We start from the raw sequence: 15,449 nt of genomic DNA on the forward strand, positions 1-15,449 counted from the left end.
CCCAGTAACAAGGGAGAGAAACAAAAAATTAAATAATTAATAGCCGATCATGGATTCTTTAAAGAGATTCAGAGACACACAGAAAGAGACGATGATGTGTGTGAGCTGCTGAGACTCCGACATGTGTCCAATAAACAGAATTTTCACTTGAATCGCTTCTAACGTTTGTTTCTGAATGAAAGTAAACACAGAAGCTAGCAACACGTAGCAGCATCATGGCAAACTGTCAATCTATGTGACTTTATTACAGAGTCTGACTCAAATAACTGATGACTGAGGACCTCTGGTGTCTAAGCCCCGCCCCTCGCCTCCTCACCTGGCCCCTGATTGGTGCTCTTCTCCTCCACCCAGCTGTAGTAGGCGGAGCAGTCTCCGTTGCTGGGCAGGGTGACGGGGGGTCCCGTGATGCTGATGCTGGTCTCTCCGTTCTGGTCGTCCCAGATCCAGCGTCCCGACAGGTAGGTGGTCCTGCGGGCCTCGGCCAGCTCGCTCACCGTGCTGGAGGTCAACGCCGGGTCACACTCCGCCACCACGTCCGCGGGGTCTCTGACGGACAAACGCAGGGGGCAGACGAGACGTTCATGTTAGCGCCGCTTTCTCTGTTTATCTTATTCTGAAAGACTCTTCCTGTGACGCAGAGGTCAGAGGTCAGAGGTCACCTGCTGCCCAGTTTCTCCTCCTGCGTGGGGAAGATGTGCGTGGTGAGCTCCAGGATGTTTTCCCTCCTCAGCGCCGCCAGTTGTCCCAGTCTGACCAGCAGCTCCCGGCTGCGTCTCTCCAGCAGCTCCCCCAGACGACGGTTGTGACGCTCGATCTTATCTCGTTTCTCCTGGTGGCGTCCGGCCCGGCGCTGCAGCCGCTGGCTCTCCTCCTGGGAGCGCAGGAGCACGCCCTTATCTGCAGGAGGAGGAGGAGGAGACAGAAGAGAGGGAATATGAAGGAGGAGGAGGAGGAAGAGGAGAAGAGGAGGAGGAGAGGAGGAGAAGAGGAGGAGAAGAAGAGGAGGAGGAGACAGAAGAGAGGGAATATGAAGGAGGAAGATGAGGAGGAGAGGAGGAGGAGGAGGAGACAGAAGAGAGGGAATATGAAGGAGGAAGATGAGGAAGAGGAGGAGAAGACAGAAGAGAGGGAATATGAAGGAGGAAGATGAGGAGGAGGAGGAGAAGAAGAGGAGGGGGAGGAGACAGAAGAGAGGGAATATGAAGGAGGAAGATGAGGAGGAGGAGGAGACAGAAGAGAGGGAATATGAAGGAGGAAGGTGAGGAGGAGGAGGAGAAGAAGAGGAGGGGGAAGAGACAGAAGAGAGGGAATATGAAGGAGGAAGATGAGGAGGAAGATGAGGAGGAGGAGGAGAAGAGGAGGGGGAGGAGCAGGAGGAGGAGACAGAAGAGAGGGAATATGAAGGAGGAAGATGAGGAGGAGGAGGAGAAGAAGAGGAGGGGGAGGAGACAGAAGAGAGGGAATATGAGGGAGGAAGATGAGGAGGAAGATGAGGAGGAGGAGGAGAAGAAGAGGAGGAGGAGGAGACAGAAGAGGAGGAATATGAAGGAGGAAGATGAGGAGGAGGAGGAGAAGAAGAGGAGGAGGAGGAGACAGAAGAGAGGGAATATGAGGGAGGAAGATGAGGAGGAAGATGAGGAGGAAGATGAGGAGGAGGAGGAGGAGGAGATAGGAGAGAGGGAATATGAAGGAGGAAGATGAGGAGGAGGAGGAGGAGGAGGAGGAGGACAGTCAGGGGGTGACTGAATGGCAGATGAAGATGATCATGTGACCAGAGCGACACTCACCGCTCTTCATCTCCTCGTTGCCCCAGGCGACCGCCTCCTTCAGCTGCTCGATCTTCATCTTACACGACATGATCTTCCATTTCTGAGGAAGAAGAAGAAGATCAGAGCGTTTTATTCGTCTTCATCAGTCATGTGACAACAACACCATCAAAATACTTTTATTTATTTAATATTTACTGTCGGTGGAGAAACGATTCAAATAATCTCAACAACGATCAATTATTTAATAACGATTCATTTCGTTTCCAGTTTTCTGTCGTTACAAACTGAAGTTTTGAGTTTTGAACTGTTTGTTCTGTAGGAAACATTTTACAGGGTCAATTATTCTTTGATTAATGTAGAAAATAATCCAGGAGGCGTTCAGGTGCAGAGTTGAGCGTAGGTCAACTGTGTTTTGGAAGCAGCCTGTAAGAGATAAAATCATTTTACTTCAAATGTTGCTGTGGCCTCTTTTTAAGTTTGTATTCAGCATAAATTATCTCAATGAAACGTAGTGAAACGAACATATATGTGACACACAAAAAGGCAATTAATTAATTAATTAATTAATTAGGCAGGTAAAAACTATGCTGCTGCAACACACACTGTTCTTGTTTCTTCTTCATGTACACATTTACTGTGAAAAACATTACATCATTTCCATTATTTGACATTTGAGAGACGAGTGTGACGGGCTGCGACGGTCACGTGATCGGTCGTATTTAAAGGGAAACAGAAGCAGCTTCAGACGCCGTGATGAAGACCAGACAGCTGATCTGAACTCACCATCTCATCAGCCTGCAGCTTCTGGTCCATGGCCTGGATCACTCTGAGGAGGAGGAGGAGAGTTTAACATCACCATTAACACCAGTCTGATCTTCTTTAGATTATATTTCTACAGAATATGAGAGTTTGATCGCATCTTCATCAGGTTATTTCCTGTTTGCTGGATGATGATGATGATGATGAAGGATGTTTACCTCTGCTGCAGCTGCTCCTTCTCCTCCTTCAGCTTCTTCAGTCGCTCCAACTTTTCAATGAATCTGCAAAATGAAAATACAAACAGAACTGTTAGATTAGGAAAATAATATAATAATATATAATAATATATAATATAATAATAATATAAACCCTGAAAACATACAGAGCAGCTGGTTAGTTGTTAAATGTCTATAAAATGTTAGAAAATACTGAAAATCTTCCAGATATTCAGTTTACTGTCATGTATGACAAAGACAATCAGGGCTGCAGCTAATGATTATTTTCATACTTTTTTTTGGATTAATTGATTAGTTGTTTGGTTTGATCAGTGTTTCCTAAAGACGACGTCCTCAAAGATCTTCAGTTTACTGTCAGAGAGACGAAAGAAACCAGAAAATATTCACATTTAACGAGCTGCAATCAGAGAATTCAAAACAATTAATCGATTATCAAAATAGTTGATCAATCGACTGATCGTCGCAGCTCTATAAATGTTGGATGGATATATTAATGGCAGCAAAGTTTCACATATGAGAAAATAATGTTTGGATTTATTTTCAACTTGAAAAATGACTGAAACGTTTATTCGGTTATTAAAATAGTTGCAGACAGTTATGATGTGTTTACAGTGAAGCTGTTTTCATTGATGACTGATCTGAGCTCACAGATGTTAATTTGACTGTCACACAGGGAGCAGATGAGGAGGTGACAGACGATTCATTGATTATATAAATGGTTTCCAATGAACCAATCGATTAATCGACTAATCATTTCAGCTGTTTGTATTTATCACATGTAATGTTGCTGCCTCATGACTCACTTACAGTAACTCATCTGTTTTCTACTGGTTTATTTTTGCCAGTAAAAACATTTTTTTGAGTTTATTATTATTTTGTTGTTGTTGTCCCTGGAAGCTTCTCAGTGACCCTTAGAGGTCCGCGGAGCCTAGTTTGGGAAACTGAGAACTATGAAGGCCAGTTATTTTAAGCAGGTTAGTTTAGCTGCCCTGCTACAGTTACACAACATCTGTAAACCTAAAATAACACAAAGTTCAGACTGAGCCAGCAGAGGAAAGCTAACAGCTAACAGCTAACAGCTAACGTAGCCTGTTAAACCTGATGGAAACCAAAACATGCTAACCTGCTAACTGCTAATCATGAGCTGAAACTCAAACAGCTGCTAATGCTAACTAGCCTGAAAGGTAAATGTTGACTCTTGAGTTACAACACGAAGAATTAACAGACATGAAACCACATTTGTCAGTTTTAAAGCTTCATGTGCGAAAGTTTATAAAAAAAAAAACTTCTCAAGTTTTTATCTGAACTTGACATTCATTCAGATGGTGGCAACAGAAGCTCCATTTATAGAAATAAAAATCCACAAATTAACATGTTCTACTTCAGAAAATAGTAAATATAAAACGGTCACTTTTTAAAACTTTGTATGACACGGTCCAGCTGTTTGATTCGGCGTGCAGGTGATCCACCTGGCAGCAGGTATACCAACAAAAAGTCGAAGTTTATTAGTTCTTCACCTGTCAAACACGTTATTATCTTCCATTAATCAACCGTGTAAACAGTGTGAATACATCTAACGTTTAGGATTTTTTGGAATTAATGTTTATTTGAAGTTTGACATAAATGCCGAACTATCGAGAAGATTTGTATTTTTATAACAACAACTTATAGAATCTGTTATCTTGCGTGGGTTTGTGGACAAAATGAAGGTCGTTGTGAAATGTCCAATTCGACTGAAGTTCGGCGGTGACTGCGGGACAGACAGGTCAGTACAGGCTGAAACCTCCGCACTTTACCTCTCCGTGTTCCTGCCGTCCAAGTGCACGAAGTCCCCGGCCTGCACGCAGCGGGCGCAGGTGAGCCTGCGGCGGGAGGTGCTGCACAGCGGGCACCGCTCCACCGCCACATACAGACCCTCCGCGTCGTCCACCGACTCCGCCATCACCCCGGGGGGCAGCGCCGGGGGTGGGGGGTGCGGCCGGAGAGGCGGCCTGCCCCCGGTGTGAGAGCCGGAGGAAGAAGCAGCTCGGTCCGGGCCGAGCGGGGGGAGTCCCGCTGAGGACGCCATGGAGCTAACGGCGAGCTAAGCTAAGCTAACCTAAACTAACCTAAGCTATTAATGCTAGAACGAACTAGCGACCAAACTTCTGCTTTCTACTCCTCCATGTTGATCTTACAGCTCTTATATTCTCCGTGAAGTCGCTGCCATATTTTTAAAACAGTCAGAGGAAACATCAGGATGATGTTTTTGTTTTGATGAGCAGACGATGAGTCCGCCACTTCCGGTTTCCTCTGAACACGTGACGGGTTTGTTTATGTAATGACGTAACGCTGTGGGCGGGGTCGAAGAAGAAACACCGCAGCATCACGCAACATTCATCCGCAAACATATATAATCTACAGACCGGTGACAGACTAAAGGAAAACCTGGTCCAGGTCTGAATGCTGGACCCCTACAGTGGGGTCCCCCACTGTAGGGGTCCAGCATTCAGACCTGGGAATATGCCCCCCACAGCACTGTTATGCTGTGGGGGGCATTTTGCTGGCATGGTTTGGGTCCACTGGTCAGTAAAACATAACATAAATGTTCTGCTCTGCGATATGAAAACTGTTGTTTATTTCCTTTCAGGATGAAACATTCAACACAGACTGTAAAACAAATGGTTGATTAATTTACGGTCCACAACTCTGCTGTGTAACACAAAATAAAACACAGATATACTGGATGTAATTATTCCATCTATTTACAAATGAACAGGAAGTGCTGTCAGGTCGGTCGTCACTGTTTCCTGAAGCCTCTCAGGATCGGATAAATGTTCTCAAACGCTTCGTAGATCTCTGCTCGCTCTTTAGCTCCTGGAATAAAACACGAGACAAAATCATTATAACAACTTTATTCAAAAAAGACTATTTGGAAATGCACTGACTCCTGCCATTATTATAAAAGATGATTTTACAGTTAAAGGTAATTATCTCATAATTACAAGATCTGGATTTTATAATTATTAAAAATAAAGATCATATTTTATACATTATAAGATCCATATTTCATAACTACGCGATCCGTATTTCATAAGTATGAGATCCGTATGTCGCGACTATGAGATAAGCATTTTGTAATTATTGATCTTTGAGTCTCATTACCAGTCAGAACCACTTTTCCAGACACGAAGATGAGCAGGACAATACGAGGTTTCACCATCCGATAGATGAGGCCTGGAAACAGCTCTGGTTCATAACTGTTGAGAATAAACACATTCAAATGTCTCAGTAGCTGCGTTTAAATAAAGGTTTTTTTTTATCGTGCTAATAATGACAGCAGTCAATCAGAATAAACTCCTGAAGGTGTTTCAATGTTTTAAAATTCTTTCATAAATGTTTTCAGTTACTTGAACTTATAAACTATTTTCTGAATATTTCTTTACTAGTTCCAGGTGATAAAAACATTTAAAGCTAACTCTAAACTAGAAGCTAACTCTGAGCTAACATGACCTATAAGCTTTATAGATAAACCTTTGAAAAATTGTTTTTATATTGATTCTGAAAATTTGGATAAATTTGTTGTCCGCATGTGTGTATTTAAAGTATTTTTCTGTTTCTTTTTCATTTTGTCCATGTAAAACACTTTGTAATCTGGTTTTGATAAGTGCTTTACAAATAAACTTTATTATTATTATGATTATTATTATTTATCAAACTCAACAAATTGTTAACAAGAGAGACAGATAAAGATGAAAAGAAAATTAAGTCATGTCCTTAAGAGAACATTGACATTACAGGAAATCTTCAGTATGTCTGGGACACATTTAGCCTAGCTTAGCACACTGCTAGCTTAGTAAACTGCTAGCTTAGTAAACTGCTAGCTTAGTAAACTGCTAACCTAGCTCCATCAAAGGAGGAAACAAACTCCATCTTTAATTTACTCCAAAAGCTGCATTATTTACATGTCCTGTTAGTTTGGAGTTAGCTTTTGTGCTAGGCTAGCAGTTTCCCCCTGCTTCCAGTCTTTGTGCTAAGCTAGGCTAAACAACAGTGTTGGTACCTGCTGAACTGCTGGTGGGTCAGGACCAGTCCCTCCAGTCTGATGGGGAAGCAGACATCACAGCTGGCCACCATGTTCTGGATCTTGAAGTCCAGGAAGCGAGCAGGGAAGCCGAGCTTCTGCACCACCCGGGCGTACTTCCTGGCCGCCAGCCGCGACTGCTCCTCACTGCACGCGCTCAGACACACACAGGTGAGGAGGGGAGGAGAGGGTTAGCAGACTGAGCACAGGTACACCTGGAGACAGACGGTGAGCAGCTGACAGACCTCTTGGCTCCGGTACAGACCATCTTCCCCGAGCTGAAGATCAGTGCTGTGGTTCGTGGCTCGCGGATTCTCATGATGACCGCCGCGAAACGCTGAAACACAAAGCCGGCAGCTGCAGCTAACATACCAGTTAGTTTCCTAAAATATGTCCTCAAATATCTTGTTTTGTCTGACCAACAGTACAAAATCTAAAGATATTCATTTTACAGTGATACAGGACAGAAAAGCAGCAAATCTTCACATTTTGAGAAACTGAAATGAGAAAGTTTGGTATTTTAGCTTGAAAAATGATTATTTGATTAATTTCCTGTTAATTGACTAATCGTTTCATCAGCAGATGAGGCTTTACAGGTCATGAGGAGGTGATGATCACCTGCATCACATCACACGTTGAAGCCAAACTCAGTTTCACACTGTGAGGAAGCAGAAGGACGACGTTGGGTTTCGGTACCTTTGGGTTGTACTCAGCGTTTCTAGCTTGAAGGGCGATGAACTTCAGGTCCAGAGGACAACCCAGGTTCACTGTAGAGACGATGTTCCTGCACACACACACACACACACACACATATCTATCATTAACTGTTTTCACTTAATAAAACCTGATGTATTCCCCGTAGATGTGGCCACTGTGGCTCCAGGTGTGATGCTAACTTTGCTCTCAGCTCTGTTGTAGAGATTCAGGGAAACACACAAAACGAAGGTCATCAGGGCTGCGGAGCCTCCTACAGATCTACATCTGGGGCAGGTTGCCGAGTACGCTGGTTTGTTTACATGTATGAGGCTGATGTTCACCACGGCTAGACTGTAAGGAAAGTAATATACATTATATATATATATATATATATATATATATAGTATAATAAGCTGGCCAAAGGAGGAGATAGAGGCCACTGATATCAAGACAAGGAAGCTCCTCACAATGCATGGAGGGTTTCATCCCAAGTCCAGCACCCTGAGACTGTACACTAAGCCGAACGAGGGAGGCCGAGGACTGGTGAACGTCAGAGCCACTGTCCAGGAAAAAACAACCAACATCCAGGAATACATTAGGAAGATGGCCCCCCAAACATGAACTGCTAAGTGAATACCTCAGGCAGCAGAAACCCGATGATGCAGAGGAGGAGGAGGAACCATCATGGAGGGACAAGCCCCCACACGGCATGTACCACCGACAGATAGGGGAAGTGGCTGATATCAAGAAATCCTACCAGTGGCTGGAAAAGGCTGGACTGAAGGACAGCACAGAAGCACTGATCATGGCAGCACAAGAACAGGCACTCAGTACAAGATCAATAGAGGCGGGGATCTACCACACCAGACAGGACCCCAGGTGCAGGCTGTGCAAAGATGCTCCTGAGACAGTTCAGCACATAATAGCAGGGTGTAAGATGCAGGCAGGAACAGCGTACATGGAACGCCATAACCAAGTGGCTGGCATAGTGTACAGGAACATCTGCACTGAGTATGGGCTGGAGGTCCCAAGGTCACAATGGAAGACACCTCCTAAGGTGATTGAGAATGACCGAGCCAAGATCCTGTGGGACTTCCAGATCCAGACTGACAAACTGGTGATGGCTAACCAACCGGACATCGTGTTGATCGACAAACAACAGAAGAAGGCAGCGGTGATAGACGTAGCGATCCCAAGCAACAGCAACATCAAGAAGAAGGAACACAAGAAGATCAAAAAAGCTAGAAAAGATGTGGGGAGTGAAGGCAACAGTGGTGCCAGTGGTAATGGGAGCACTGGGGGCTGTGACCCACAAACTGGGAGAGTGGCTCCAGCAGACTCCAGGTACAACATCTGAGGTCTCTGTCCAGGAGAGCGCAGTCCTATGTATGTATGCAAAGATTTTAGGCAGTAAAAGTAAAGTGAGGACTCTTTGAATAGTTTTTATTTATCAGTTAACTTGATCCAAAGTTGAGTAAACAGCAGAAAGTGAATCAGTATCTGCTGTGAGCAGCTTTGTCTTTAAACCAGCAGCAGTTCTCAGTGTTTCAGGTTCTCGGCAGGTCGGTTGTTCTGCATCTTGGAGAAGTTCAACAGTTCTTCTGTCTCTTCATGTTAATCCCAGACTGACTCCATGATGTTGAGATCAGGACTCCTCGTTCTTCTTGTTGATGATCTTCTTTCCTCTAACTAGCTGCTGTTTGCCTTGATGACAGCTTTGCTCTCAGCAGCCACATTTATGGGAAATACACCAGGTTGTAAAAAAAAAAAAGGAATTTCCCTTTAATGTCAGAGTCACTATTAGAGAATTTTCAGATCCAAGCAGGCAGAAATAAACTCAATTTTACACAAAATGTGTGTATTGTTGGAAAAATGACCACCACATGCCAACATAGACGGATATGTGATTATGTGAACAGTGTGAAAAAATGTTCAGTATTATTATTATTAACATTATTAGTGACGTACTGCAGCTGTGGGATGATTCCTGACCTCTCGGTCACAGGGGTCATGGGGGTCATGGGGGTCATAGGGGTCATGGGATAGAAGGGGGAGGCGCCCGTCCCCAGACCGGACATGGACGACCCCTGTGTGGGGTCAGCGGTCACTGCTGTGGAATTCTGGGAGCTGTAGTCCAGACAGATGCCGCTGTCCTGAGACTCGTTCAGCTCGTCTGCTGCTTCACCTGAAACCAAACATCATCACAACATACGGGTCAGCTCCGCCCCCCCGTGACCTCACAGAGGCCTATGCCCACGTCACCAGTGATGTCATACCCGCGTCGCCCCGGCTCGGCTCGTCCTGCGTACTAAGCTCATCGGGTAGAAAACTGAGGTCCAGGTCGTCGCTTGGCCCCGCCCCCGCGGGGTTCTGTGCCGGGTGGGCGGGGCTTTGGAGGCCAAGCTCCTCCCCCAGAATGAAGCTGGAGTCCTGCAGAGGAACAGGGACGAGACGAGACCTGAACCCTGAAACCACATCAGACCTGCTGCCACAGAACAAACCCTTTAATTAATATTCATTAAATATTAATTTAATGCTCGTTCAGCTCATCACTACAGTGTCACTGAGATTTAAACTAAATTATATCTGAATAGTTTAAGACGCAGAGAAAAGAAATCAAATATTCACATGAACCAAAAATAAATTAAAAAATAAAATAATCAACAAGCAAACAGAAAACAAGAAATGAAGTTTAAAAAGCTCCACAACAGGTGAGATTATTTTCACTCGTATTTTCTGTGTGTTTTATACGAGTTGACCAGTTTTTATTAATTCTATCTGAAGCTCTTTGCTGCTGATCAGATGCTAAACTGTGTTTTATTGTTCTGGTTCTGTATAATAACGATAATGTTGAATACAAGGTTGCAACTAACCATCACTCTCATAATCAATCAGTTGTCTTCTTTATGAAACGTCAGTAAATATTGAAAAATGTCCGTTAGAATTTCCTGCAGTCTTTAAACGTCTCGTTGTGTCTGATCAACAATCAAAGATTCAGATTCCTGTCAATCAATCATCAATACTCCAATATTAAGAAGCTTTTAACTTTAGAAAAAAAAAAGATTAAAACAATAATTTGTTTGTCAACAAAGTTGCAGTTGATTAATCGCCTGACTGATTGATTAATTGGCTGATTGGTGCAGCTCTAGTTGAATCTGATTGAATGAATCTGTCGCTCTAATCTTCATCTGCAGACTGATGTATGTGTGACGGTTCATCCTCACTCTGAACGAGTTCATATTCTGCACTCAGATATTTTATAAAGTTAAAACAACGAGTTTCTGCATCAGATTTATTCTCCTGCAGGGACATAAAATTATGGTTTAGCAGCTACATTAATATAGAAAACAACCAATAACAAGTTAAAGTTTTAGTGCAGGTGGAGTTTAAACTCTTTGACTTCAGTGTTTCTAAAAGTTCACATCTGAAGTCTAAATGTTGTTTTAAAGAGTGAAATGATCTAATCCAGTGTTCCTGTTCATTTATCTCTCATTTTATAACAAATATATGTCAAACAAATCAAATCAAACAAATTTTTTTAAACCTCTTTTCAAGTGTTTGATGACTCGTCCTGAACTCATGGATGTGATTTATATCATATATATATATATATATATATATATATATATATATATATATATATATGGAGTCTCACTGGGAAACATGTCGCAGTGCAGAAGATAAAGATGCTCTAACGTCTGTTTCACTGAGACTTTAAAGTTTCTCCACAACACAGAATTAAATTCTGATGGTAAAATGTTGAATCTCACACTTTTTAAATTACGTATTGGACTAAAAGTAGTTAAATTTAATAATGTTGCAGTTAACCTGTAAAACACAGACTCCAGCTGTAGGACTTTAACTTCAGGACTCAGTGGAAACTCTTTACACATTTCATGTTAAAACCTCCAGAAAAGTTCAGTTTTGGAGAAACTTTGGTTTAATCAAACAACAGACTCTAATGTGTTTGATCCACATGATATTCAGCTCATTGATGTAAATCTCATGAACATTGTTTCAGATTTTCACCAGTTTGATAACATCGAACTCCAACTTCCTCTGTACACGTGACGGCTTTTAAATAAAGTTTTTTGGAGGGAGAGAGTCTGTACTCACATTTGCAATGGAGTCATCAAAGTAACGCTCCAACGCCGACTCGTCCATGAGGACAGAAACATGTGATCCAGAAGCTGCTTCCAGACTGAGCTGCTGCACAGCTGCATCCAATCACACCGACGCTCGTCAATCACTCCACTCACCCTGATCTTCATCCTGATCCTCATCCTCTCACCTGCAGCAGCAGCAGCACGGCCAGAACCATGACACGCTTCTTCTTAGATAAATGTTCTAACAGCTCGTCTCTATAAGCATTTTCCACATTATTTACCCACAAACCCCCCCATCAATTAAAGTGCAGGTTAATTGTCTCCCTGAATATTAATGTTGATTATTATTTTCATTGGATTCCAAACAACAGATTTGATTTAACTGGACAGTTTGAATGTCATTATCATTAGTTTCCATGTGAATATGAGTATTAAACAAATGCAACGTTAGAAATCTGACAGTCGGAGATGTGCAGAAAAGGGTCTGGTCAGCATTGACCAACTGTTTGAAAACAACACACTAAGATCATTTTCACAACTCCAGGAAAAATTTGATCTACCTAATAATGACTTGTTTAGATTCATGCAGATAAGAAGTTACCTCACTAGACACACAGACTGGGATGGTATAAAAAGAGATCCAATGGAGGTTGAAAGGTATTTTATAGAGATTTCTCAACATAACGTATCATCAAAACATCAAGTGTCAAATATCTACATGAATCTTTTGAAAGACACTTCAGACAATACCTTACATATTAAAAGTGAGTGGGAATTAGAACTCAATGCAATTATAGAAGATGAAGCTTGGGAAAATATATGTTTAGCAAGTCATAAAGGGATTGGGAGCCAAATGTGGAAAGAATTTGACTGGAAAGTGAAATTGAGATTTTTCAGAACACCTCTCAAGGTGTCAAAGTTTTCAAGTAATACCCCCAACACGTGCTGGAGGAACTGTGGCATGGTTGGGGATCATGCCCACATATTCTGGGACTGCCCAGTGATAGAAACCTTTTGGAAACACATTAAAGAAGAATTGGACACCGTCTTCAGAGTTGATATCCCTCTGGACCCTTTAATTTTCTTACTGGAGAAAATACCAGAAAACTTGCTCTCTAAAAGGACCAATGCTATATGTTACATATTCTGTTAATGACTGCGAAGAAAATGATTACTGTTAATTGGATGCAGCCATGTGCACCCACAAAAGCTCAATGGATACAGAAGATGAAGCAGATACACACCATGGAAAATATGACTATTGCTATTTTACAGTTTAAAGTACCACTATTCATAAGAAGATGGGCCCCAGTCATTCTGGGACTGAAATTATGCTAACACCTTAAATGTAATGTACAATTTTATATCATATACTTTGACCCTGCACAACCAAGAATTGCAGTATAACATTTAATGACAAGGTGACCTTTTTGTCTGTTTTTTTGTTTTTTTTGTTTTTTTTTGTTTTTTGTCTCAGTTGGTGTAATTGGTTTTGTTTTTGTTTTTATTTGTCTGTTTGTTTGTAGCCTCCTATGGGAGGGTTAGGTTGTGTATATTTGTATTGAATGTATGTCTGTGTTTGTATTGCCTGCAAGTTCGATAAAGGCAATAAAGTTCTAAAAAAAAAAAAAGAAATCTGACAGTCAAACTTTAATTAGGTCTGGTTATTGATCGCGAACAGCATCCAATCAGAAAGTAATTTGGTACCAAACAGGAAGCTTTTTTTTATTAATTGTTCCAACAGAAAACAAGAGGAAGGATGTGGATCCATAGATAAGATGTTTAATAGAAGACAGGCTGCATTTCTTCCTGTTCTGCACCATCTAGCTGATATGATTGTTGTTGTTTTATGATGTTTTCCAGTTGATTCAATAAGCAGCTGAGGAGGGTTGGCTTGTCCTCCTCCAAGAGAATTTGATGTTAATTGACTAAAAATTTTGCATTTTCACATAGTTTTGGACTATTATCATTACATTATTTATTTAAATTACTTCATCTTATCCACAAACAACATCAATGTATAAAAGACAAACATCAAACTTCGTGATCCGACTGATGGAGATTCATACTGTTAATATTTGACTGTTCTGTCATCAGATTCTCTTAAAGACACTTCAGAGAGCTGCTGTCAGTCACATGTTTGTTCTTCAGGTTGGTTTCCTGTTGAAGCTGCTGATGAATTTCATCTTCACTCATCAACTTCATTCAGATTATTTTCAACATCTAAAGGAAACCGACGATTTTCATCATGTTTATGTCAGCAGGTTGTTGTGATAACAGTAGAGATGGTTGCCATAGTGATGAGTTATGTTGATTTGTTGACTGCATTGGTGGAATGAACGAAACACCGGAAGAAAGAATATGTCTGTTATTTTTCATTACTAGAGAATTGGGGGGGGGGGGGGGTATATGCGGAGCGACCGCGGGGGCGGGGGCGGGGGGGGGCGCCCCAGGGCCCACGCTCAGTTGGGGCCATGGATGTATAAAGAGAACTGGATACAGGTTGGACGCGGGGCCCCGTTCATTCCTATGAAAGTTGCTCAGTGGCGCATGAAGCCAAAAAAACCCGACTTCCTGGTATGAAAGTACCCGGATCTTCCGCTTTGTGCGGCCCATAGAGCACGCGCACTAGTGACTTTCGCTGGCTACTTCCGGTTTAGCCCTCCGGCTAACTTGAATGGGGATAAAACAACTGAATCATGCGGCTCTTCGAGGCTTTTGAAATGTGATCAGACCGAACAGATTTAATTCTGATAGTGAGACGAGTCATTTCGAGGGGGTTGTGACGTTTAGAAAAATTTATCCGCTGATTTACAGACGTCTCTTTCACAATGTAAGTCTATAGGAAAAAGTCTTTTTTGGTCAGTGTGCGTCACGTGACGTTGTCATTAAACGGTTTGGCCGCTATGTCAAATTTGCCTCAAAGCCTGGCGCTCTTCCTGTATCCAGTTCTCTTTATACATCCATGGTGCAGCGGGAACAGGAGAATTTAACTCTCTCAGCTTCTTCTATTCATATATCATATATCATATTCTCTATGGTTGGTTCTTATCACTGTGGGTGTAATACCTCCTCCCACCACAGTGTGGGTTGCAATGGCAGAGTGGCGCTGTTCGTATTTCCGCTCGTTGACTCTGCGGGAAGTGAAGACCGCAGAAGCAGCGATTCAACGTTTATGACTAACTTCGCTGAAAACTTTATCCAAAATATGAGATGATGATGTTAATGTTCTAACTCAACTGTTGAGTTTACATTTAGACAAACATCAGATGCAGCTGGAATGAAGTTTAAGTTTGAATTTGGCCCAAAATTGTCATCAAAAGGTCCACTTACCCTGTATCTCCAAAGCTTTCAGTCACATCTCATGGCCTTCCTCAGTGGATGGAGTGTCTCAGTTGTCATGGAGATGGTTTAAGTTTGAATGGTTCAATTTCAGTGAAAGTAATCAATAGTTGCAGCTCTAAAGACCTGCTGAACTTGTAGAACCTGGTTCTACATTGAGACACTAAGAAATGATCAATAATGAAAACGATCGATAGCTGCAGCTGTAGATCACATAAAAATATTGATCACATGACTTCAGATAAATCAATCAATCAATAAAGAGGTGAAACAAGAAGCTTCACAGTTTATTTGAGCTTTTTGTTCCTGGATGTGTGAAAGATCAGCTGATCAAAGTCTGAACCTTATTATTGATTATAAAAATCTATTATTAATCTGCTAAACTAACAAACACACATCTGAATAAATATGTTTAATAATGATTCTATAAGAGAAATATCTTTATATTTACTGATGAATTACATCAAAGTTACACAAT

General features: G+C 42.0%; 2 protein-coding genes across 5 annotated transcripts in view; both read right to left on the reverse strand.

Annotated features, from left to right (window-relative positions):
• atg14 (autophagy related 14) overlaps positions 1-5,167 on the reverse strand; it is a 12,306-nt gene extending 7,139 nt beyond the window's left edge. Inside the window, exons 1-6 of the mRNA XM_042388315.1 lie at positions 4,561-5,167; positions 2,747-2,809; positions 2,553-2,595; positions 1,788-1,869; positions 660-897; positions 317-546 (exon numbers count right to left, since the gene is read on the reverse strand). Coding sequence (XP_042244249.1) covers positions 317-546; positions 660-897; positions 1,788-1,869; positions 2,553-2,595; positions 2,747-2,809; positions 4,561-4,832 — 928 coding nt within the window. The 5' untranslated portion in view covers positions 4,833-5,167. The remainder of the gene's footprint in view (positions 1-316; positions 547-659; positions 898-1,787; positions 1,870-2,552; positions 2,596-2,746; positions 2,810-4,560) is intronic.
• Positions 5,168-5,359: 192 nt separating this feature from the next.
• On the reverse strand, positions 5,360-11,769 carry tbpl2 (TATA box binding protein like 2). Of its 4 annotated transcripts, none has more exons than XM_042388316.1 (8): positions 11,640-11,769; positions 9,800-9,953; positions 9,492-9,708; positions 7,446-7,611; positions 7,073-7,164; positions 6,807-6,983; positions 5,909-6,003; positions 5,360-5,620 (listed from the first exon to the last, which is right to left on the reverse strand). In XM_042388316.1, the coding sequence occupies exons 1-8, from the start codon at positions 11,685-11,687 to the stop codon at positions 5,544-5,546; spliced, it is 1,026 nt and encodes a 341-aa protein (XP_042244250.1). In that variant the 5' UTR covers positions 11,688-11,769; the 3' UTR covers positions 5,360-5,543. The 4 variants fall into 4 exon arrangements, with proteins under 4 accessions (XP_042244250.1, XP_042244252.1, XP_042244253.1 ...); XM_042388318.1 differs by having other exon boundaries at positions 6,807-6,974; positions 11,640-11,768; XM_042388319.1 differs by having other exon boundaries at positions 7,524-7,611; positions 11,640-11,766.
• Positions 11,770-15,449: the final 3,680 nt, after the last annotated feature.

This window comes from Thunnus maccoyii, chromosome 16, assembly GCF_910596095.1.
Source record: "Thunnus maccoyii chromosome 16, fThuMac1.1, whole genome shotgun sequence".
NCBI lineage: Eukaryota > Metazoa > Chordata > Actinopteri > Scombriformes > Scombridae > Thunnus > Thunnus maccoyii.

Excerpts from the sequence above, each read along its gene's own strand:
- tbpl2 (XM_042388316.1), bottom strand. The coding sequence starts at position 11,687 with ATGGACGAGTCGGCGTTGGAGCGTTACTTTGATGACTCCATTGCAAAT. Across the intron at positions 9,709-9,799 it reads GCCGAGCCGGGGCGACGCGG|GTGAAGCAGCAGACGAGCTG; the intron begins GTATGACATCAC and ends GTTTGGTTTCAG. Across the intron at positions 7,165-7,445 it reads CAACGTGTGATGTGATGCAG|CGTTTCGCGGCGGTCATCAT; the intron begins GTGATCATCACC and ends TTTGTGTTTCAG.